The sequence below is a fragment of the Sprattus sprattus genome (assembly GCF_963457725.1).
Source record: "Sprattus sprattus genome assembly, chromosome: 18".
Classification (NCBI taxonomy): Eukaryota; Metazoa; Chordata; class Actinopteri; order Clupeiformes; family Clupeidae; genus Sprattus; species Sprattus sprattus.
Window position 1 is genome coordinate 21,702,027 of NC_137916.1, and position 17,500 is coordinate 21,719,526.

Below are 17,500 nucleotides of genomic sequence, written 5' to 3' on the forward strand. Positions count from 1 at the left end.
GTGGTAAAGGAGGGGGGATTTGCTCTGCATTCCCAAGAGACTACTTATCTTTCCTCCAATGTTCTCCATTCGGAAGCCAGAGAAACCCTTTCATCTTCAAATATACTCTTTATTCACATGGTTCATGCAACTAAAAATAGCTACACAGCAGAGGGAAATAAATAGTCTCACAGACTGTAAAGCAATATAGATGTTGTGACCTCTGTGTCAAAGCCATTTCACTCTGAATTAAAGGAGCCATAGTTTAAGAGCCATACACAATTGGCCATGGAGGTGGTATATAGTGAGGGGCCTACAGAGTCGCTACTGCGGTTAAATTACATCTCTATCTCACCTGCCACCTACAGGCCAGTCTGAAGAAGTTCATGGACTACATCCAAAGCGGCTCAGTGGAGAAGATAGCCAAATTCCTTGACAAAGGTGTTGACCCAAACTACCACGACCCTGACACTGGAGGTAAGCTAAAAGTCATCATGCTTGGTGAAGCAGATGCTAAAACTAAATAATAATAAAAAAACACTGACTGAACACTGACCTGACACGAGATGGTGTTGTGCAGATGCTGACATTTTGCTAGCCTTCTGTCCAATCTATCTGTCACATAGTTGACTGGCTTCATTTATTTTGGACACTGTTCAGACGAAAGAACGTTAATGTTTTTACTCTGCTCTGTTAGAGAAGCCAAACATCCAATAAGTGAACTTGTAAATGATGAAACAAGACAAGGACTTCACAGTCCTTGGTCAGTAAGACTACAAGAGACTATATTTCATATTGTAGTCTGTGAAAATAAATTCTGCATTAGACTGGTTTTGACGACAAATTATGATGATTTGTACCTCAACCCTCCATACTTGAGAGAAAAGATAGACATAAATGACTATCTACAGTTTGGCTACAGCAGCCAAACATGATTCACAGCTGCTGTTAGCAGTTTGGCTGCGTTTGAGCGGCTGAAAGACTGCTGTTGTCCCGACAACCAGCCTCCCCCTTCACGGCCCCTTCACACCTCAGTGCGTGTTTGCCAGACTGCAACTCGAAATACCGACTTTGTGCATTAGGTGGCAGCAGTGCACCTTTGAAATGTGCCAAATGCCTTATACGAGATATATAAACTCATTATTTTGTACACCCTTCGTTATGCTTTATTAATATACTATTGTATTATATGTACAACAAGTATGCTATAAAGATTAATCCTACAAGCTGCTCTGGACAGATTTACTGATAATCTCTCTCTATCTCTGTCTCTGTCTCTCTCTCTCCATTTATCTCGATGTCTTTCTCGCTTGCTCTCCTCCTAAAGAGACTCCTTTGACACTGGCGGTACAGTCAGACCAGTCGGCAGGGGAGACCATTCGGCTGCTTGGGATGGGGGGAGCGCATATCGACTTCCGAGCCAAGGACGGCTTGACCCCCCTACACAAGGCTGTTCGTTGCCATGGCCACACCGCACTGCTGGTACACCCTTACCCAACTATGTGGCTGTAACAACCAACAATCCACAACATTAACTCATTCTCCAGTTGTGATAGGACAGGTTATACTCTGTGATTTACATGTCTGTTGGACCCAATCACATTGATTACTTACAACAGAACTCTGACCTGCAACTTATCGTTTGGCTGCACTTCTGTTTTCCTTTTCCAGTTTTGATTACTTGGTCGCACTTTAAGTTTGATAGTAGTTGAATACTGATTGCCATATTGGCCTTGTTTGACCTTGGGTTGATAGAGGTCTACTTTAAAATCGTTTCTAATTCATAGCGTTATAAATGTATAATGTGTGTATGTGTGTGTGTGTGTGTGTGTGTGTGTGTGTGTGTGTGTGTGTGTGTGTGTGTGTTCACAGACTCTGCTCTCTCTGGCCGCGTCTCCGGACTATAAGGACCGGCGTGGCCTGACGCCGCTCTACCACACTGTGCTGACAGGGGGCGACACCTCCTGCTGTGAGACGCTGCTCTACCACCGAGCCAAAGTAGGCATCCGTGATGAGAACGGATGGGACGAGACCCATCAGGTAGCTACCAGTGCAGTTTCAGCGTGAACGTATTGTGTATGCGTATGTGTATGTGTTTAGTCATTCACATACATTATCAGTTAAACCATAGTGTTTGTTCATATATTTATGCATTTGTGTTATTGAGTTTCTATACAATAGAAGTCTATGTATGTGTTTGTATCCTTGTGTGTGTGTGTGTGTGTGTGTGTGTGTGTGTGTGTGCATGTGTGTGTGTGTAGAGTGTGAAGTGTAGATTGTGAATTACTCAATGGCAATTGAGGGGTTAAACTTTATCTCCTGACTGTACATGGAACTTAGACAGTACAACACAGCCCCCCATCATCCTGTGATTTGCACCATGTGAGTGTGTATTCAGGTTTAATGTATCTTCAGGTGTGTTATGAAATCTACTCATCCCACAGCAGGCCTCTTTAAATTCATAATTGTCTCCCTTTGTCTCCACATCACACCACCACACTCTGTGAGAGTGTGTCTCTGTCACCTATAAACCCATCACTTCGTCCTGAAGAGCGGGTCCATCGTCCATCACCTAGCTCTCCATTTTCACCTTTCCCCCATCTCATGTCATTTCCATGGGGACTGGAGCATGCTCTGTAGATCTTGACAGGTTTGTCTGTATCTGTGTATCTTACATTGTACTGTGTGTGTGTGTGTGTGTGTGTGTGTGTGTGTGTGTGTGTGTGTGTGTGTGTGTGTGTGTGTGTGTGTGTGGTGGGGGGGGGTACGTGTGTGTGTGTTCGTGTGTGTGAATAATTGGAATTCAATGTGCATTTGTATGTTTTGAATGGCTAGATTGTCTGAGAGAGAGTGTGTGTTTGTGTGTGTCTGTGTGTGTGTGTGTGTGTGGTGTGTGTGTGTTTTTGTGTGTGTGCCTGATGCATATCTTGGTGTTCTTGTCGCTGATGTGCTCTTTTCTTCCCCTCACTTTTCATGCAGTGTTAATTAAGCAAGGTGTCTTATCTGTCTCTGTAGAAACTCTCTGTCTCTCTCTCACACACTCACAGACACACAGACACAGACACACACACACACACACACACACACACACACACACACACACACACACACACACACACACACACACACACACTCCCTTCCTGTTTCTCATTCCATCATCTGTTGGCTTTACAATACAGCACATTTTCCACTCTATCCTTTGATTAATCTCACCTCATAAGATGTTCAGTATGTTCTGATAATGCATCCTCTGCTCTCCCTGCCTTCAGGCCTGCCAAAATGGCAACTCTCAGCACTTGGAGCATCTGCTTTTCTACGGGGCAGACTCCACTTCCCAGAATGCCTCAGGAAACACTGCCTTGCACATATGTGCTTTATACAATAAGGTAACAGTTAGGAAAAAACAAACAGCTGGTAGTTTATTTGCTGGTAGTGCTCACTGCCAAGTGGTGCGTGTGTTCTGACTGTCACCTGTCATTGTTTGATCTGACCACTCAGGAGAGTTGTGCCCGCATTCTGCTGTACAGGGGAGCCAATAAGGACACAAAGAACAGCAGTGGGCAGACTCCCTTCCAGGTAATGAATGGATGAGGGTTCTGTTTTGTGTGTGTGTGTGTGTGTGTGTGTGTGTGTGTGTCTGTGTGTGTGTGTGTGTGTGTGTGTGTGTGTGTCTGTGTGTCTGTGTGTGTGTGTGTGTGTGTGTTTGTGCGTGTGTGTGGTTGCAATATTTCGCCCTGCCGTTAAAACATAACTCTTATTCCTGACGGTTTCCGTCTGTGTCGCTAAAAAGTGAAGTGTGGCTGTAAAACACACAGCGCCGAGCGCTCTGGGTGTCTACGAGGACGGGGGGTCCCAGGTGGAGAGTAATATCCGCACGCCTGTAGCAGTGCACTTACCCCCAGTTGTATGTATAATGCCAGCTGAGACTCTCTTTGTGTGCTTCTCACAAGTGTGTGGGTGTCAGAGTCAGAGATAAAACTCAGAAGAGCCTGAGAACGCCCACACGACAGCTATGATCCAAACGAAAGAGGCAAGTGTGATTTTGGTTTGTTTATTTCTTTATTTCTTTCCTTTTTTTGCAGGTGGCTGTAATGTCTGGCCATTTTGAACTTGGAGAGATCATTAAAAACCACAGGGAGACTGACGTGGGTAAGTTTTACATTCTCTCTGTGCATGGCTGTTTGTGTGTTTGTGGGAGTAGACTTGTTCCTCTTTATTGATCTACTGTAGATATAAATGTCAATGTTATCCCATCAATCTGGTACGTGTTGTATCATGTTGTTGTGACTATTTAGTTTATATTGCACGTGCATGTTGGTCCACAGTAATACTGCATTCTATTGTATTTCCCTTGAGTATTATGCTTGGGAGCTGGACAAGCCTGTGTGTGTGAGAGAGAGTGTGTGTGTGTGTGTGAGAGAGAGTGTGTGTGTGTGTGTGTGTGTGAGAGCGTGTGTGTGTGTGTGTGTACTTAACTTGTAAGTGCCGTAGTTTGCCTTATCAGGGCTATATTACACAGTACACAATATCACATCCGAGTCTCATCTTTACTGCACACTCTCTCTCATTCTCTCTGTTCCTCTCAGTGCCCTTCGTGGAGTCGCCCAAGTACGCCCCCCAGAGGCGGGAGAGTGCGCGCACACTTGCCCTGCCTCACCCGCACCCCTTTCTGCGTGCCAACAGCGACAACAGCATGAACCTGCCCGACTGGATGGGCAATGCCCCTGGATCCAACATTGTGTCTGTGCAGGTAGCTAACGCTCAACAGTAGACAGGATGAATTGGTATATTGGCGTCTGCTGCGGTGAGCTCAGTAAGTGTGTGCTAACTGCATCTCTGTGACTTAGGCGCTATTGCTAATGCTAGTGCAGCACAGGTAGCACTGTGGCCAGAGGGAGATGCTGTGAGCGTCGCCATAGAAGAAAGGACACCATATCATTATCATTCAGCTGTAAAGAATCTCTGTCCTCTCTCCCTCTCTCTCTCTCTCTCTCTCTCTCTACATCGCTCTCTCTCTCTCTTCCTTTGTCCTCCCCTTCATCTCTCTCTCTCTCTCTCTCGCTCTCTCTTCCTCTGTTTCTCTGGGGCTCTCTCAGGGGTATAAGCAGGGCACCCTGCGCAGCTCCAGCAGTCCGCGTGGGGCCCGCACTCGCTCCCCGTCTCGGGGGAGGGCCGGGGACAGAGATGACAGGAGCCGACAGACACGGGGCAGACAGGGGTGAGACACAAACGCACGATGACAATAAGCCATCGGCTTGAAGCCTTCTTCAAACAGTCATGTCCGGGTAGACTCGTCAGACACCAGTGGCAACACTGATGTCCTGAGTATGATATGTTATACTAGTATAAAGAGAGAATTTCACATGTGTGAGCTGATGGGTGGGCCTCTTTGAGTATGTGTGTGTCTGTCTCTGTACCTGTGTGATGTGTGTGTCAGACAAAAGTGTGTGTGTATGTGTGTGTTTGTGTGTGTGTGTGTATGTGCGTTAGTGTGTGTGTGTGTGTATGTGTGTGTGTGTGTGTGTGCATGTGCGTGCGTTTGGGTGTGTGTATGTGCGTGTGTGTTCGTATGTGTGTAGGTGCGTGTGTGTGTGTGTGTGTGTGCATGTGCATGCGTTTGGGTGTGTGTATGTGTGTGTGTGCGTTTGTGTGTGTGTGTGTGTGTGTGTGTGTGTGTGTGTGTGTGTGTGTGTGTGTGTGTGTGTGTGTGTGCCCGCATGTTCGTGCGTGTGTGTGTGTGTGTGTATGTTTGTGCGTTTGTGTGTGTGTGTGTGTGTGTGTGTGTGCGTGCGTATGTGCGTGCGTTTGGGTGTGTGTGTTCTCATACATGTGCTGGATGCGTGCTCCCTCAGGGGTGGCTCTATCAGCAGTCAGGGCACAGTGGTGGGGGGTCAGCGGCGCCGCCTGTACAGTGCCGTCCCCGGACGAGTGTTTGTGGCCACGCGCTCCCACACCGCTCAGGGCGAGCGCGAGATCACCTTCAACAAGGGAGACAAGGTCAAAGGTGGGTGCAGCGAGCTGGTGTTGTGGATTTGTGTGTGTGGCTGTGTGTGTGTGTGTGTGTGTGTGTGTGTATGTGTGTAGTTGTCAAGTAAAACAGCTGATTGTCAAGTAAAACAGCTGATGCGTGATTGTGTGGTTCCTTTCTCCTCTAGTTCAGAGAAGTTGTTCTTCCGTTGTGTTTGAGTAGGTGTCGGTGGCCATGTTTGTCTGTGCACATATGGCTAATTATTTAATGCAGAGAATAATATAGTCTATGTCATAAGTTATACTGATGGCAATCTACAGCAAATAATTCTGTTTCCTTGTGTCCAACTCTCCAATTGTGTCTCTCCCTTTTTTCTCTCTCCCTCTCTCTCTCCTTTTCTCGCCATCCCTATCTCTCCTTTTCTCCCTCCCTCTCCTTCTCTCTCCTTTTCTCTACCTTCCTCTCTCTCTCCCTCTCTCTCTCCTTTTCTCCCCATTCCTCTCTCTCCTTTTTCCCCTCCCTCTCTCTATCTCCCTCCTCTCTCTCTCTCTCTCTCTCTCTCTCTCTCCCTCTCTCTCCCTCTCAGTGCTGAGTGTGGGTGAGGGAGGCTATTGGGAGGGGACAGTGAGGGGTCGGACTGGCTGGTTCCCCTCGGACTGTGTCGAGGAAGTAGCCCTCCGCACCCTGGAGGCCCGCTCAGGTGAGAGAGGTATATACAAGCACACACATGCGCCGCACATGCACACCTGACACACTTCACAGAGCCAAACAATACACCTCAGACCATCTCAAAACAATCACTTCTATGTACATACACATGCAGAAGTTCACACACACACACACAACATACACACAAACATACACTCACACCCACACACACAGCTGTGAGTGAGGATCTGAGTTTAATAGGTGTGATAACTGTGTCAGTACAACTGCAGGTTTACAGGGGGGATTACCTTTCTTCATTAATTCTCCCCCTGAGCAGCGGTGGACCACGGCCTGTGGTGAGAACGCTGTCGGACACTCCAGCTCTCTGACTTAGCAGTTAGCGACGGGGCTGTGCCAATACAGTCTATTAATAGGGCCAGGCTCTGCTATTTCCTACTGAAGTAACAAAGGCAAACAGCATTACGCCGGGACTTCAGACTGCAGATGTCACGTTTATTTATAACCGATCTCTTGCGTTCACAGTGAAGCTGTCAAAGTTTGATGGCCAAATCTAAGGATGGGGGTGCGAGTGAAAATTCGTGCCTTCTTTTGAGTAATCACAGCGTTGTCACGCATGGGAATGAGTGCCCGCTGGCAGTGTCGCGTACGCACGATGATCCTCGCACCCTCCAACTCCCAGCTGCTCCTTCCCAGCAGCTGTGGTTGGGTGGTGGATATACTCATGCCGCTGTGTGTGTGTGTTCCAGAGAGCCGCAGTGAGAGGACCAAGCGACTCTTCAGGCACTACACCGTGGGCTCCTACGACGAGTTTGACGCACCCAGGTAAGGAAATAGGTCTAATGGTAGTTTGGTTTGCTTTAGAGACAAACACACACACACAAACACAAACACACACAAACACACACACACATACACACACACACAAACACAAACAAACGGATGTGTGTCTTCTGTACCAGCACGTATGTATGCTTATATTTGTTAAACTTACCTGCACTGCAATATTGCTGCACTATACATACATTTATTGTGTTGCAATTGGTTGTGGTTCATTTGAATGACCTTGTTCTCCAAGTGTGGTTCTGTGTGCCAAATAAAGTTGAAGATCTGGATCTGTAGTCTCCCCTTACTCTTTTCTGTCAGTGCAATGTCAGAGACACATGTCAAATTGCTAGTCATTCTGCCATATCACAGTGACCCTTGCAGAACAAAGTTGTGGGGAAGAACTGCCTCTGATCATTGTTACGGATGGCTAGTGTCTGAATGACATGCTGACTCCTCCTCCAGAGGAAGTTTAGACTATTGCTGGGATCTTTCTCAAACTAATCTGGTTCCTGCAAAGACACTGGGTAAAAAAAGCATTTCCGTCAATTTGCGAATTATTTAGAACCTGATTCTGCTTCAGATAAGCTGCTCGGTTGTATTTCAGGTATTATTTTTAAGTGGCCTCTTAAGTGTTAGTGGGGTATTGCCAACATCTTGGTAGCTGCTGCTACTTTGATCAGGATGGCAGAGCAATATGAGGTGGTGTGACAGAGACCAACGTGCCATGATGAAGTTGGTTGTGTTTGGAGAAGGAAGTTTACTGTGCCTTGTACTTGTGTGTAGTGCCCACTATTTCTCTCAGTGGACACAGGTATCAGCTTCATCAGTGCCAGGTACCGAGGTATTTTTGTGATGGCTTATGAGAGATTTTTGCGAGAAGTCAAAAGATAATTTCTTGACGTCTTTGACTGAGTTTGTCCCAGTGAAGCACTTGCAGGAGGCAAGAATATGCTGCTCTTGTGTGTGTTGGTGAGTGCTGGTGTGTGTTGGTGTGTGCTGGTGTGTGTTGGTGTGTGTTGGTGTGTGCTGGTGTGAGTTGGTGTGTGTTGGTGTGTGTTGGTGTGTGCTGGTGTGATGATGGTAATCTTGTGATCCACTCCAGTCAGACTCCCTCTGCTCCTAATAAAAGGGGCACGAAGCTCCCTACGGGTGGTGGCTGAACTGCTAAAACGCCTGCAGGTGTTTGAGAACAACACTCTCCTCTTTTTTGTCTCTCTCTCTCTCAGTCTCTCTCTCTCTCTCTCTGTCTCTCACTCAGTCTCTCTCTCTCTTTCACACAAACATACAGTATTTATATAGAACAGAACCTCTTGTACACTCACCTTCAAACCCCTCTAGGATTAGTTGTAAACTGGAGGGGCAGCTCTCTGTGATTCAACACCACTGCTAGGCCTGTGTCTGGATCCTGCAGTCTCTCTATTGCCTCCCCTCTGTCTTTCTCTCCCTCCTTTATCTCATTCTGGGCCCCATGTTGAGTGTCTCTGGGGGCCAGTGGGCATGAGGGCCACAGAGGGCTAAAGATAGATAGACAGATAGATAGATAGATAGATACTCTGTTAATCCCGAGGGAAATTTAGGTCATTCAGTAGCTTATACACATATACACTTATACACCTCACCGACATACATACATAAATCACATCATCACATAAATTACTACATAGGGAGAAAGAATTCACACTGAGTGTTTACAGATACAGGAATGGGTACAGAATGCAATGATTGTGACAGTGTCGGTGTGTCTGTGTCCAGGAGGAAAGTGTTCTTGTGCTGCTGGTGTGGATAGTGCAAAAAAAGGTGCATGCTACGGTCTAATACTTCAGTTTCCTTATGTCACATGTAGTGTCACTTGCATCACAGCCAGGCAGGCTAGGTAGAGGCAAAATCATTATGACATTAGGCTATTAGCCCCATCCTTTCACTCCTACCCCCAAACCCCACATTACATATAGCATTTATGATCTACAAGTATCTAGCTTCATCTGTCATTCTTACTTCCACTCTCACTCTCACACACACATACATTCACAAACACTCACAAAACAACAAAACTCTTCAAGCATTTTAAAATGTATTTTTGGCTTTGCTCCTCTCTCTTTCTCCTTTTCAGTCCCCTATTCATTCTCTCTTTATGTTCATCCCATTTCACCCACCCCCTGTACTTTTTAATTTTCTCTCTATCACCCTTTCTCCCCTGTGGTGTCTCCATCTGGAGGTCAGGCGGTGAAGGGCACTCCGGAGTGAGAGAGAACAAGAGAGCGTGCAAGTGCGAGAGAGAGGGAGAAGGAGAGTGGGAGAGAGAGAGAGAAGGAGAGAGAGGGAGAAGTAAAGTGGGAGAGAGAGGGAGAAGGAGAGTGGGAGAGATAGTGAGAAGGAGAGAGAGGGAGAAGTAAAGTGGGAGAGAGAGGGAGAAGGAGAGTGGGAGAGAGAGTGAGAAGGAGAGAGAGGGAGAAGTAAAGTGGGAGAGAGAGGGAGAAGGAGAGTGGGAGAGAGAGTGAGAAGGAGAGAGAGGGAGAAGTAAAGTGGGAGAGAGAGGGAGAAGGAGAGTGGGAGAGAGAGGGAGAAGGAGAGTGGGAGGGGGCCAAAAGTGAGGATGATGTGGCGAAAACAAAATAAAGGTAATAGACAGTATTATTTCATTACAGACAGAAACTGACAGAAATATAGGCATCCAGGTTATAGGAGAAGTGGCACAGCGGGTGGACTGATTGGAGGAATGAGACTCAAGGGAAAGTAAGAAGATATTATAACTTATGGCAATCACTTTCCTCTCCTCTCCTCTTTCCTATCTCTATCTTCCTTTTCTCACCCAGCTTTCACGTCTTGCTTTCTACTTCCTTACCCTAAAATGAAATAAACCTTTTTATTATTTCCTGACCTGCACTTTGTTTAGATTGAAAAGCTCCCAACCAATCACAATCAGCCATCTTACTGCCAGTATCAGCCATCTCATACACATTAGGGCCTGTGAGTGCATCAAAGCAAATGCACTGGTTAACCTGATGGCAGAACAGTCAGTATATTCAGGAGCACGATACCGAAATACAGTTGACATTGCTACTCCACTCTCTTCCCTTCTGTGTTTTGGTCCATTCATCCATTTGTCTATTTATGCGCAGTTTTGTCCTTTTAGCCTTCTGCTAGCTTTTCATGCCTTTCCCAGCTTTCACTTTCACATCCCGGTCGGTTCCATATCCCTCCACACACACACACACACACACACACACACACACACACACACACACACACACACACACACACACACACACACACACACACACACACACACACACACACACACACACACACACACACACACACACACACACACACAGACACACACAGACACACATGGTTGAGAGATTATCTCAAGTGTATTTTGTTGAAGTCATCATTCCCATAAGTCCCTTTCTTCCTTCCCCTGACCACTGGTTTCTCCCCAGTTGCGTCCTATTTCCCTTCCTTGTGGCCTCGTTGGCTGAGGCCCCTCGTTGAGTGTAAGCTCCCTTCATCTGCCCTCTGCCTCTGCTGAGTGTGGGAGTCTCTCCTGTGTGTCCTGCTCCCTCTGGTCGCCTCACTGTGAAGAACACAGGGGAACTTTTCTGGGGCAGCGGTCTGTGAAATAGAGACAAGAAAGCACACCCGCACTTTCAGCTTAAAAACGTTCTCAGACACACACAGACACACTGATACACTCACACACAGCACACACACACACACACACACACACACACACACACAGACACACACACACACACACACACACACACACACACACAGAGACACACACACAGAGACACACGAGCATACACATTTGGACACGAGCACACATACACACACACACACACACACACACACACACACACACACATACACAAGCACACACACAGACACACAAGCTCAAACACACACACACACAAGCACACACACACACATACACAGACACACAAGCACATACACAAGCACACACACAGACTCACAAACACACACAGACACACACAAACACACACACACACACACACACGCACGCACGCACACACCGTTAGATGTTCCCACAAAGGAACACTTGCTTCCACTCACAAACATTTTGAGTAGACACACAGACACATGCAATACTAACTGCACTCACAAATAAACACATGCACACATTTTTGTGGACAGACACATGCAAGCACAGTTGCACTTATAAGTACACACATGCACACACAAACACATGCATACACACAAACACATGCATTCGCACAAACACATGCATTCGCACAGTGAGCAATGCACACACAAACACATGCATACACACAAACACATGCATTCGCACAAACACATGCATTCGCACAGTGAGCAATGCACACACAAACACATGCATACACACAAACACATGCATTCGCACAAACACATGCATTCGCACAGTGAGCAGTGCACACACAAACACATGCATTCACACAGTGAGCAGTGCACACACAAACACATGCATTCACACAGTGAGCAATGCACACACAAACACATGCATTCACACAGTGAGCAGTGCACACACAAGTGTGGCAGGGAAAGCTTCACATGAGCTTGTACTCATACATACCGTATGTACAGTCAATTCAGAAGGTATTCAGATGTTGCAGCTTTATGCTAAAATAATTTAAATATTTTTTTCCCTTCATCAATCTTGTTCAATACACTCATAATGAGAAAGCAAAAACTGGATTTTTGATTTTTTTTTTTTGTGCAAATGTATAAAAATGGAAAAACTGAAATATCCCATTGACATTGCAGGGGGCAGCCCAGCTATGGAAAACACCTGTCTGGAAGCTTTAAAGTTGTCTGACAACATACCTTTCAAGCTGACAGTGACATTTTGATGGCCTTAATGGTTTAATTGGAAATGTGTTGTTCACAGGAATCTGTGTACAAAGTTAAAAAGATGCTATTACTGTAAACAATAGTATTTGAATTGAAATATATTTCCTTTGTGTTGCTTCTACATTAATTACATGATTTTACATTTAAATATCCATTATCGCAAGCTTCATTCCTAAGAAGAAAAAAAACCTAATAATCACAATTTATAGCAATCAATTGGCAGCACTAATTCATATACATTTGCACATAACCTGGAACTTCCAATCATCCTGAGGTTTTCTCTGTGACAGTGGGGAAAAGGCTTAAGCAAGCAATCTGACGAAAGCAGGATGTGGTAATTAGTTCAAACTGTGACCAGGCCATGGTTTGTCTGATAGCACCATGTGGGTTGCTGTGAATGCAAACAGTCCAGGTTGAGAAGCTGAGGTCTGACCACTGACTTTTTTGCCTCCCTGGCCAAACACTGTGAGTGAATTTTGCCTTACAATATAAGTACTCAGACCCTTTGTTATGACACTTGAAATTTAGCTTAACAAATAAAGGTGCCCCCCAATTTATCTTGATTATCTTTTAGATGTTTCTACAAATGTGTCATGACTTTGAACTTCTGTCGTCACGACTTTTGTCATTGGCGACATCTAGTGGCCTAAAGACTTGTTTTATTATTTTCCTTTGTCCTCCTGTGCCACACCTGATTTATATTATTGTTTTCAATCAATTACCCTTGTAGCTAGAGTATAAAAACCCTGTACTAGCTTGTCATGTCATCGCGACGTTTGCTCAGACACTCCTGTCCCGTGTGAACACTACTCCCAAGTGAGAATTCTCCTGTGCTGGGTTTTGCGTGGTTCTCGCCACGTTTCGCTGTTCCTCTAACAGCGGTCTCTGGAACTCTTTATTCTTTTTCTCCCGTGGGTGAGCTAGAGCTACATTTTCGTTAGCTTCCTTTGTTAGGCCTTTTTGCCATTCTGACTGTTCTTTGTGCATTGGATTATTACCTTTTGGAAACTACTTTTTGCGTTTGGATTATTCCCTGTTGGAGATCTTCTGTGCTTTGTATTCCACTTCTCATTTTTTGCTGTCGACGTCTTCCCTTCTTATTATTGACTGTTTGACGAAAAACTAATAAACCAAAGTTTTGAGTTTATCTCTGCGTCTGGGTCCTCACTAGCCTACTGGGTTAGTCACTGGTTACCACGCCAGCGACCTGGGTTCGCATCCCGATCCCGCTAACCTAACAGAACGTCGCGATCATTATGGACCTAGCAGAGCAAATGTCCAGAATCGAGCAGATGTTCCAGGCCTTAACTTTAGACCTACAGTCAAGCCACACCCGTCTGGACCAGCACGAGCAAGCATTAGTGCAGCACAAGGAAGCAGCGGCTCGCCAGCAGGAGGTGGTCAATCGTCAGCAGGCAGAGCTGGCGTCTCAGCGTGAGAATATGGCCCACCAGCAGGCACTGCTTACGTCCCAGCAGGACAGCATGACTCGCCAGCAGGAGGACCTTGGCCGCCAAAGGGCAGATATTGCATGCCAGCAGGAGGGTTTACTACGCCACAACCAGCACCTGCAACAACTGGACCAGAGAGGCGCTGCACAGCATCTACCTGATGCTCCTGTCCCACATTCCTCTGCAGAACCCCGGGTTTCCCAGCCACCACGCTATGACGGCGAAAAGGGGGGTTGTCGAGGCTTCCTAACCCAATGCGACCTGATCTTCGAGCTCCAGCCCCGGGCTTTTTCCTCTGACCGCCTCCGCGTGGCTTACATTATCACTCTCCTAACAGGCAAGGCCCTGAAATGGGCTACTGCAGTCTGGGCAAAGCAGGGCTCAGTCTGCTCGTCCTTTGGGGGTTTCCAGCAGGAGATGTTAATGGTCTTTGACCAGTCAACGACTGGGCCAGACACTGCCAAGCAGCTGATGACCATTCGGCAGGGGAGGCGTTCGGTGTCGGACTACGCCATAGAGTTCCGCACTCTCGCAGAGGAGAGTGGATGGAACGAGAAGTCTTTGGCAACAGCCTTTCACCACGGGTTGTCGGACGCCCTGAAGGATGGCTTGGCCTCAATCGGGTGCCCCACTGAGCTAGAGCCTCTGATTTCCCACGCCGTGCGTTTGGACAACCGTATGAGCGAGCGCCGTGGGGACCAGGGGGTCTCTTGGGTTCTACCGGCAGGCTCTTGGAGGTCCAAGTCGAGTGAGGATCCTGAGCCTATGCAGTTGGGAGGGACCAGACTGTCAGCCCGAGAGAAGGAACGGCGGATGCGTGAGGGTCTCTGCCTGTACTGTGGCGAAACAGGTCATCTCCGATCCTCATGTCCCGAGCTCTCGGGAAAAGGGGTCGTCCGTCCAACCAGGGGAGGGTTGTGACGGGCGCAACCCTTTCCTCCCAGTCTCCTGACCAAGCAGTGTATCTCCCCATCTCCATCTCCTGGGGGGAGAATGAACATTCATGCAGGGCTCTGATAGACTCCGGGGCGGCAGGGAACTTCATTGACCGGGGTCTCGCACAGAGGCTCAAGATCCCTCTGGTTCCCCTTGAAACGCCGCTTGCCGTCACTGCCCTGGATGGGCGAGCTCTGGGGGATGGAAATGTGACTCGGGTCACATCAAAGGTGAGGCTACAATTGGGAGACCATCGTGAGGAGATCTCCTTGAACCTGATTCGTTCCCCGGATTTTCCAGTGGTCTTGGGGTTCCCGTGGCTCAACTGCCACAACCCCCACCTTGACTGGGTGACAGGCCGCATCCTCGAGTGGGGTCCTACCTGCCACGCCACCTGCCTCTTCAGCGATTCTCCTCACTGCCTTCCCGAGCCTCCTGATCCTGCTGAACTCTCTCTGGTGCCGGCGGAGTACCTGGATCTGCAAGAGGTCTTCAGCAAGAGTCGGGCCTCGTCACTTCCCCCTCACCGGCCATACGACTGCTCTATCGAGCTGCAACCCGACACCAGTCCTACCAGGGGGCGGATTTTCTCCCTTTCCCGTCCAGAAAGGAAGGCCATGGACGAGTACATCAGGGATGCCCTAGCATCGGGCTTCATCCGTCCGTCCACTTCCCCTGCTGGAGCGGGGTTTTTCTTCGTGGGCAAGAAGGATGGATCTCTGAGGCCCTGTATCGATTACCGGAGCCTAAACAAGATAACCATCCGTAACCGTTACCCCCTGCCACTGATGTCCACAGCGTTTGACCTCCTTCAGGGTGCTAGGATTTTTACTAAACTGGACCTGCGAAGCGCCTACCACCTGATCCGCATCCGGAAGGGGGACGAGTGGAAGACGGCATTCAACACCCCGACGGGGCACTACGAATACCAGGTGATGCCCTTTGGTCTTACTAATGCCCCAGCCGTCTTCCAGGCTCTAATCAATGACTGTCTCCGGGACATGATTAACCACTTTGTTTTTGTGTACCTGGACGATATCTTGATTTTTTCCAAGTCTCTGCAGGATCATCGCCTACACGTCCGACGAGTTCTCCAGAGACTCCTTCAGAACCACTTATTCGTTAAACCCCAGAAGTGCGAGTTCCACCGGCCTGAGGTCACCTTCCTGGGATACATCCTCAGAGAGGGCCAGATTGAGATGGACCAAAAGAAGACCAAGGCAGTAAGGGACTGGGAGGCCCCTAAGTCCGTTAAGGGTGTGCAGCAGTTTCTGGGGTTCGCAAATTTTTATAGGAGGTTCATCCGAGGTTTCAGCTCTATTGCAGAACCCATCTCCGCCCTTACCAAGAAGGGTCGGGGTCCTTTTGTCTGGTCCCCTAAGGCAGAGAAGGCGTTTTGCGAACTGAAGACAAGGTTCTCTTCGGCCCCCATTCTCGTTCTTCCGGATCCGTCCCTGCCGTTCATTGTGGAGGTGGATGCCTCTGAGGTAGGGGTTGGGGCAATACTCTCCCAGAGGGCTCAGGATGGCAAGATCCACCCCTGCGCCTTCTTCTCCCACCGGCTGAGTCCTGCGGAATCCCGGTACGACGTGGGGGACCGGGAGTTGCTGGCCGTCAAGCTGGCGCTCGAGGAGTGGAGGCACTGGCTGGAGGGTGCTCAACATCCGTTCCTGGTGTGGACGGATCACAGGAATCTCGAGTACCTCCAGGTCGCCAAGCACCTCAACCCCCGACAGTCTCGATGGTCCCTGTTCTTTGGGCGGTTCGACTTCACCATCTCCTACCGTCCAGGCTCGAAGAACGCCAAACCTGACGCCTTGTCCCGGCACTTCCCTTCCGCTAGCCAGGACGAAGAGGAGAGGTGCGTCATTCCTTCCTCCCGGATCGTGGCATCTATCCGCTGGGGAATTGAGGACAAGGTCCGACGGGCACAACAGGACGAACCCAACCCGGGTCCAGAGAGGCCTGGCCTCCTCTTTGTTCCGCGAGGCGTACGGTCTCAGGTACTCCAGTGGGGCCATGCTTCGCGCCTCACAGCACACCCTGGGGTCCGACGGACTTTGGAGTTTGTGCAGAGACATTTCTGGTGGCCTGGCATGGCCGAGGATGTCAAGTCCTTTGTCGGGGCCTGCGCTGTCTGTGCACGAAGCAAGAACCCTCACCAGCGGCCTCAGGGGTTGCTTCACCCCCTCCCCATCCCACACCGGCCATGGTCGCACATCTCCATGGATTTCGTGACGGGTCTTCCTGTGTCGGAGGGTAACACGGTAATTCTTGTCATCGTAGACAGATTTTCTAAAGCCTGTCGCTTTGTGCCGTTACCCAAGCTACCATCGGCACTTGAAACGGCAAAACTCACTTTTAACTTTGTCTTTCGAGTGTTTGGTCTCCCACAGGATATTGTGTCCGACCGCGGTCCCCAGTTCTGCTCCAGGGTGTGGCGGGCCTTCTGCAAAATGATTGGGGCGACTGCCAGTCTCTCCTCGGGCTTCCATCCCCAGTCTAACGGACAGACAGAGAGGATGAACCAGGAGCTCGAGACCACCCTGAGGGCACTGGTGGCAGACAACGCGTCCTCCTGGAGCTCTTTTCTTCCGTGGGCAGAATATGCCCACAACACCCTCCAGTCTTCTGCCACTAACATGTCTCCTTTTCAGTGCCAGTTCGGGTTCCAGCCTCCCTTGTTTGCAGAGCAGGAGGAGGACGTTGGGGTGCCCTCTGTCCAGCACTTCATGAGAAGGTGTAGACGGACCTGGAGGAAGGCCCGGCAGAACCTGGTCCGCACCGCGAGGACCACACAGTCCCAGGCCAACCGGCG

The 17,500-nt window shown here is 48.5% G+C and overlaps 1 protein-coding gene across 1 annotated transcript in view; it reads left to right on the forward strand.

The window, feature by feature from the left end:
* shank1 (SH3 and multiple ankyrin repeat domains 1) overlaps window positions 1-17,500 on the forward strand; it is a gene marked incomplete at both ends in the record, with an annotated part of 57,909 nt that overhangs the window by 9,915 nt on the left and 30,494 nt on the right. The window contains 11 exons of the mRNA XM_080855889.1: window positions 348-456; window positions 1,307-1,461; window positions 1,852-2,019; window positions 3,249-3,365; window positions 3,478-3,555; window positions 4,062-4,128; window positions 4,566-4,729; window positions 5,076-5,197; window positions 5,832-5,983; window positions 6,534-6,647; window positions 7,363-7,438. Coding sequence (XP_080712015.1) covers window positions 348-456; window positions 1,307-1,461; window positions 1,852-2,019; window positions 3,249-3,365; window positions 3,478-3,555; window positions 4,062-4,128; window positions 4,566-4,729; window positions 5,076-5,197; window positions 5,832-5,983; window positions 6,534-6,647; window positions 7,363-7,438 — 1,322 coding nt within the window. The remainder of the gene's footprint in view (window positions 1-347; window positions 457-1,306; window positions 1,462-1,851; window positions 2,020-3,248; window positions 3,366-3,477; window positions 3,556-4,061; window positions 4,129-4,565; window positions 4,730-5,075; window positions 5,198-5,831; window positions 5,984-6,533; window positions 6,648-7,362; window positions 7,439-17,500) is intronic.